Source organism: Carassius gibelio, chromosome B25 (assembly GCF_023724105.1).
Source record: "Carassius gibelio isolate Cgi1373 ecotype wild population from Czech Republic chromosome B25, carGib1.2-hapl.c, whole genome shotgun sequence".
Lineage (NCBI taxonomy): Eukaryota > Metazoa > Chordata > Actinopteri > Cypriniformes > Cyprinidae > Carassius > Carassius gibelio.
The window spans coordinates 9,661,363-9,667,335 of NC_068420.1; the positions used below are offsets into that span (position 1 = coordinate 9,661,363).

The 5,973-nt window shown below is 36.7% G+C and overlaps 1 protein-coding gene across 1 annotated transcript; it reads right to left on the minus strand.

Annotated features, from left to right (window-relative positions):
* Positions 1 to 4,972: 4,972 nt before the first annotated feature.
* LOC128014257 (C-C motif chemokine 13-like) lies at positions 4,973 to 5,973 on the minus strand. Its single transcript, XM_052597682.1, has 3 exons — positions 5,650 to 5,973; positions 5,330 to 5,453; positions 4,973 to 5,234 (listed from the first exon to the last, which is right to left on the minus strand). Exons 1-3 carry the CDS (start codon positions 5,711 to 5,713, stop codon positions 5,132 to 5,134), a joined length of 291 nt encoding a protein of 96 aa, XP_052453642.1. The 5' UTR covers positions 5,714 to 5,973; the 3' UTR covers positions 4,973 to 5,131.

Below are 5,973 nucleotides of genomic sequence, written 5' to 3' on the forward strand. Positions count from 1 at the left end.
ACATCATAACCAATGTTTTTACTCCAAGATTTTTGGAGATCAATAAGTTTAAGAGTAAAATTTAGATACAATTTTAGTGTCTGAACAAAGAAAAAAAACTCCCTCCAAAAAAATCATTATTTCTGATGTGGAGTTCACCATAACACTAAGATAATGTTACGAAGTGACAGAGACGTGAGGATCCATTCGCAAAGCTTTTTTTCTTAAACTAGATCAAAACAGGCAAGGGTCAGACAATGGCACAGAGGTATATTGAGGGTAAGAGAAGAGTAATCCAAAACGGACTTGGTAGATCGGTGGCTAGTAGTAGGAGGGGTAATCTGACAACATGAGCAATAGTCCAGGTAAGGTGCAAACACAGTCCAAAAAAGCAAGGCAAAAGCTCATTCTCAGTCTATAAACTTCAGGGTAGGCAGAGATCAGAAAAAAATTGATAACAGGCAAGTATCAAGACACAAGTAAAAAGACTAAGAACAAGGCTAAACTAGATTCAGGAATGATGAGCGTTAAACACTAAAGTCAAGTCAAGTATGCTTTATTGTCAATCCTTCCACATGTACAGTACTTACATACAGAACATTGAAATTGCGTTACTCTCAGACCCTCGGTGCATACAGGTAACACGAACAGTAGAGCCTAACAATCTAGATCAAATATAAAATATAGATACAACCAGTGGTGGACGAAGTACACAAATCAAGTACTTGAGTAAAAGTACAGATACATATGGTAAAATATTACTCCAGTAAAAGTAAAAGTACTCCTTTTTCAATTTTACTCAAGTGAAATTACAAAAGTATACTCAATTTTTTATGTACTTAAGTAAAAAAGTACTGCAAGATAGATGTTTGCAATTTTACATAGGCTACTTAATTTAATTTTATATTAGCACATTTTTTTATAATCCCACTGCTCAAAATACCTGGGATTTTTTCCAAAATAACCACTATATGGAGTCAAAATATATTTTTGTTGTTGATATGGACTACGCTGATGAGAGTAATGCTCACTGTGAAGCTTACACTGTGATGTACCTGAGAGAAAACAGAGATGACCATCTGATTTTCACCAGTAAGAAAAAAGTATTTTAAAGTTAGTTGTTTTACAGAACATCAAAGTTACAGTACAGACCAAAAGTTTGGAAAACTGGTTCAGGTCCAGTGACTGTGGAGGCCAGGTCATCTGGCGCAGCACCCCATCACTCTCCTTCTTGGTCAAATAGCCCTTGATGCCTTCAGTGTGACTCTACAATTTTCATAATCATGAAAATAAAGAAAACTCTTTGAATGAGAAGGTGTCCAAACTTTTGGTCTGTACTGTATATATGACATGATAATAAGGCCTGAAGTTAGGAAGAACATTTTAAGGAAAAAAATAATAAAAAAAAATTCATAATGATTTTTTCCTTCTAAAATCTTGTCTGTGGTTTAAAAACACCCCTGACCAAACAGGGTGCATCTCTTCCCACTTTAATAATTACTGTAGTTACCATGTTCTGAACATCACATCCTTTCTTTTCTAACCAGATGTAATCTATCTATCTATCTATCTATCTATCTATCTATCTATCTATATATATATATATATATGTGTGGCTGAATAAAAATATTTGGACATTTATAAAAAATACATCAACTTAGCACCAACAAGCTTGTTAGCTAGACAGTTAGCATCAGCTAACAATATTTACTTATTTTCAGTACGATGAACATTCATGTCTGTCTACTCGTCTAGTTAATCAAAACAATATACATATGTATAACGTTACTGTCGATAAACAATATAAAAACAGACGTCACATAGGACATTTTAATAAAACTGTTAACATTACGGCAGCGGTGAATTTGAACATGCATGATCTGTGTTGTTTTAAGGTTTTTTTGTTGTTGTTTTTTTTTACCTAAAATTGATGTGTCTGCATCGTCTGCACTCGAGCATTTGAGTGGGCTTAAATAGATCTATCTTTACAACGGATTTAGTTCCCAAACAACTGACAGTTTTGACCTAAATATGATTTTCAGTTACAATAGTTAATCCAAAATTTCGACATAACTTACTTTTAGCAACATCAGACGCACGCGCGCTAACAAGATCTCCCGGTTCTTACTTCTGGTGACTCGCACTAAACGGTTCATTTGAATCAGTGAGTGGTCGACTCCAGAACAGCTGCAATCGGATCATTCTAATTCGTAAACGAATTGTTTGGTGTGATTCGCGATCCGATTTAAAAGTTTATTTTGAAAAGATTCAGTTCGTTCATGATGAATCAGACACCGCTTCTGAGTGTCGGAGCACATGATATTATAGGGAGTAACGATATGTTTTATGAAATGTAGTGAAGTAAAAAGTACGATTTTATGCTTTGGAATGTAGTGAAGTAAAAGTAAAAGTTGCTCAAAATAAAACTACTCCAGTAAAGTACAGATACTTGAAAAATGTACTTAAGTACAGTAACGAAGTAAAGCTACTCCGTTACTTACCACCAGGGCATGTAGAAAGGACATATAATAAAAATAAAGTTTAATAAAGCAGCGCAAGGCATGTGGCAGATAGAGTGCAAACCAGTGAAATTAACAAACAGTGCAAATAAAAAGCTTATTTAGTGCAAAAAAGCTTATTCAGTCTGATTAAAGTGACAAAAGGGCAGTTATTTTATTTAAACTTACTGATGAGGTGGTAGAATGAGGTCAACTCCATGCTGAATGAGGGCATGGAAATTGAAAGCAGCAAACTGAAGAAGCTGTGTGATGGGTGAGTGGTATCTCCTGCAATGCAGAGGGCTTTATGGGTGAGTTGGGTTCCATAAATGTCCTGGAGGGAGGGGATAGAGACACCAATGATCTTCTCAGCTGCTCTTACTATCTGTTGCAGAGTCTTCTGGCAGGACACGCTACAGGCACCATACCACACAGTGATGCAGCTCGTCAGGATGCTCTCAATGGTGCCTCTGTAGAAGGTGTAACATGATAGGGGGCGGGGCTCTGGCTCTCCTCAGTTTGTGGGGGAAGTAAAGACACTGTGTAAAGACACACAAGTGTTGAGCCCCAGCTGGACCAGTTTGTAAATGAGCTGTTGAGGTATGATTGTGTTGAATGCTGAACTGAAGTCTATGAACACCATTCTAATGGATGAGTCCTTTTTGTCTATATGTGTGAGTGCTGAGTGGACGGCAGTGGCGATGGCATCATCGGTCGAACGGTTGGACCTATATGCAAATATCGTTGGAGATGGCTTCTTCGGGACTGGAATAATGGTGGTAGCTTTGAAACATGTGTGAACAACAGCTTGACTAAGTGAGATGTTGATAATGTCTGTGAAGACATCAGTGAGTTGTGCTACACAGTCTCTCAGTACATGCCCAGGAATGTTGTCAGGACCCAGAGCTTTACATGCATTGATCCTGCTGGTCACCGGGAGGAGGTTGAGTCTTCTGTGCAGTGGTGCTGTTTTGTTTCTCAAAGCAAGCGAAGAAGGTATTCAGCTCGTTCAGCAGAGAGATGTTGCTGTCTCAGGTCTGCGGTGGGGGGGTTGTAGTCTGTAACAGGTTGCCACAGGCTCCGAGTGTCTCTGCTTTCGCTGAATTGATGGGCTATCCTCCTGGAGGACTGTCTCTTAGCCTCTCTGATGCCACAGGACAGGTTGGCCCTAGCTGTTCTCAGGTCCACCTCATCTCCAGATATGAAGGCAGCGTTCTGAGCCTTCAGGAGTCTGTAGACCTCCCCTGTCATCCATTTGAAGGCTCCTCTCTGTGTGGTGTAAACAACCATCACCATCTTGGATAATCATCCAAGCAATACTCAACATTACACAACCATTAATGGCGGTGTAAGATAAAGTGTGTTATTGGTAGCATCTGTGTGAGACTGGTTTCAGGTGAACTTGTGATTGGTGTAATGGAGCATGGGAAATGTAGTCCGGGGTGATGTGTAACAGTCAGAGCAGTGTGAGAGTCCATGTGGACAGCTGGTGACCTCTGGTGGTGAGTAACGAAAGTTTATTGACCTAAGTCTTTTTGCACAATATGAAAGTGATACATATGTAATGTACACCAGCTTGCTTCCATGAGAAAAATATATGCTCACATTTTAGGACACAAACCAGATGTGTTTACCAGTGAGGAAAGAACATATAAGGGTTATTTATAATGAAGGTATCTTTTAATAACAGACAAAGCTTGCAAAGTTGCAAATATAAGAGAAACAAATATTAAATTCAGAAGAAACTGAGATCTTATCATCTAAGAGATTTACTAATTCAGAAGTGCCACATAAGTCCATTTCTATTTGACCATCAAGAGGTTTATAAATCCAGCTCATAATTATTTGTGCTTGTATTGCCCAAGCTTACAATTTAAAGTTTGACATTGCCCATCCACCTTTACCAGTTGTAAAACATCCAATTTAATCTTAGATTTCCTGCCTGCCCATATAAATTTTGATATTACTTTTATTATACATACATTTATACATTTATTAATTTCAGATAATTTAAAGAAATTGAAGAAAGAATATATATGATTGTGGGAAGGATAATCATTTTAATTACATTTATCGTTCCTAAGAAAGAAACAGGAAGAGTAGACCGTGTCAAATATTTCTTAACCTCTACTATCAAAGGTTTTATATTTGATGGATATAGTGATAGTTTCTGTGGTCTCTCAAATCATTTAATAAAGTCCTAATGTGCTTTATTTGAGTTAGTACATCTTCTGATTTTGAGATATAATACTGCCCTTGTAAACTGGATATTTGCTTTTCTAATTGAAGTTGTTTATCTATTCTATCCTTATTCTTTTTAAGAAATTATCATACCTCCAATATAAGCTTCGTAGCTATCCCATAACCCTCTGGGATCAGTTTCTACTAACTCATTACAAAGGAAATAATAATCAGTTTTTTCGTTTAAATATTCCACAAACTGGTCATACATAAAATCAAAAGGCTTTATTTTACAGAAATAAGAAGACTGATTTGAATCACAAATCAAACTAGACACTGCACAATGGTAACTGAGGGTGATTTATCCAAGGTAGGATTAAGAAACAATTAAAGTCACCACTCAAAATAATATTATTACAATATAAATTTGACAATATACTGAATACTTGTACAAAAATGTGTGATTAAGATTATTAGGGTGGTGTAGCAGTTCTTTTGTCCACTATATCAACATGGCTGCGCACCCAAGAAGTCTCTGGATTTATACAGAACTCTCTACCTGCAATTGTCTTAAACCTGAGAAAAAAAAAAGAACATGAATTAAGTCTAACATTTCAGAAGATTATTTCATGGAGGTTCACTTTGAAAATGAAACAATAGATGATACTCACACAATAGCGTGTCTGCGACAGCTGCTGCTGGTCCAATAGTAAGACACCACCTTATTCACAGGAACCTTTATATTACTGAACTCTCCACAGCAAATAGATCGTGCTGCTCCAATTGATAAGACAGCTGAAATAAGGAGATATCCAAAATATCACAAACCCATTTTCAGGCAAAAATGCAAAGAAAAACATTTTTAAGAAAATGTAAAACTGTTATATCTATATTTCGAAATCACCAAATGCAACAAATGAAACTAAACCTGTCATAAATATTCTGAAAAGAACACTTTTGTTCTAAATTCAAAATTGAAAAGAGCACTCACCGCTTGAAGTCATCTGCAGAGAGCTGAAGATCACCAGGAACAGCAAACACATCAGGCTTCTCATTCTTCAAGAAGTTTCTTCACAATGACAGAAAGAATCTGTAGAAGTTCTGTAGAGCTTGAAGATCTCAGAGCTGTTGTGTCCAGAATAACGTCTGAGCATCCTCTTATATGCAGTCAGAGACATATTCCTACTAAACACATTCATGTAAATCCACTTCTAAGTATCAACATATCAGAATGAGAGGTGTTTTTAGCTTTCTACTCATGTAAGAGAGTTGAAGGTACTTTTCTTTCAGTTTACTGAAAATATGCTTGAGGAAA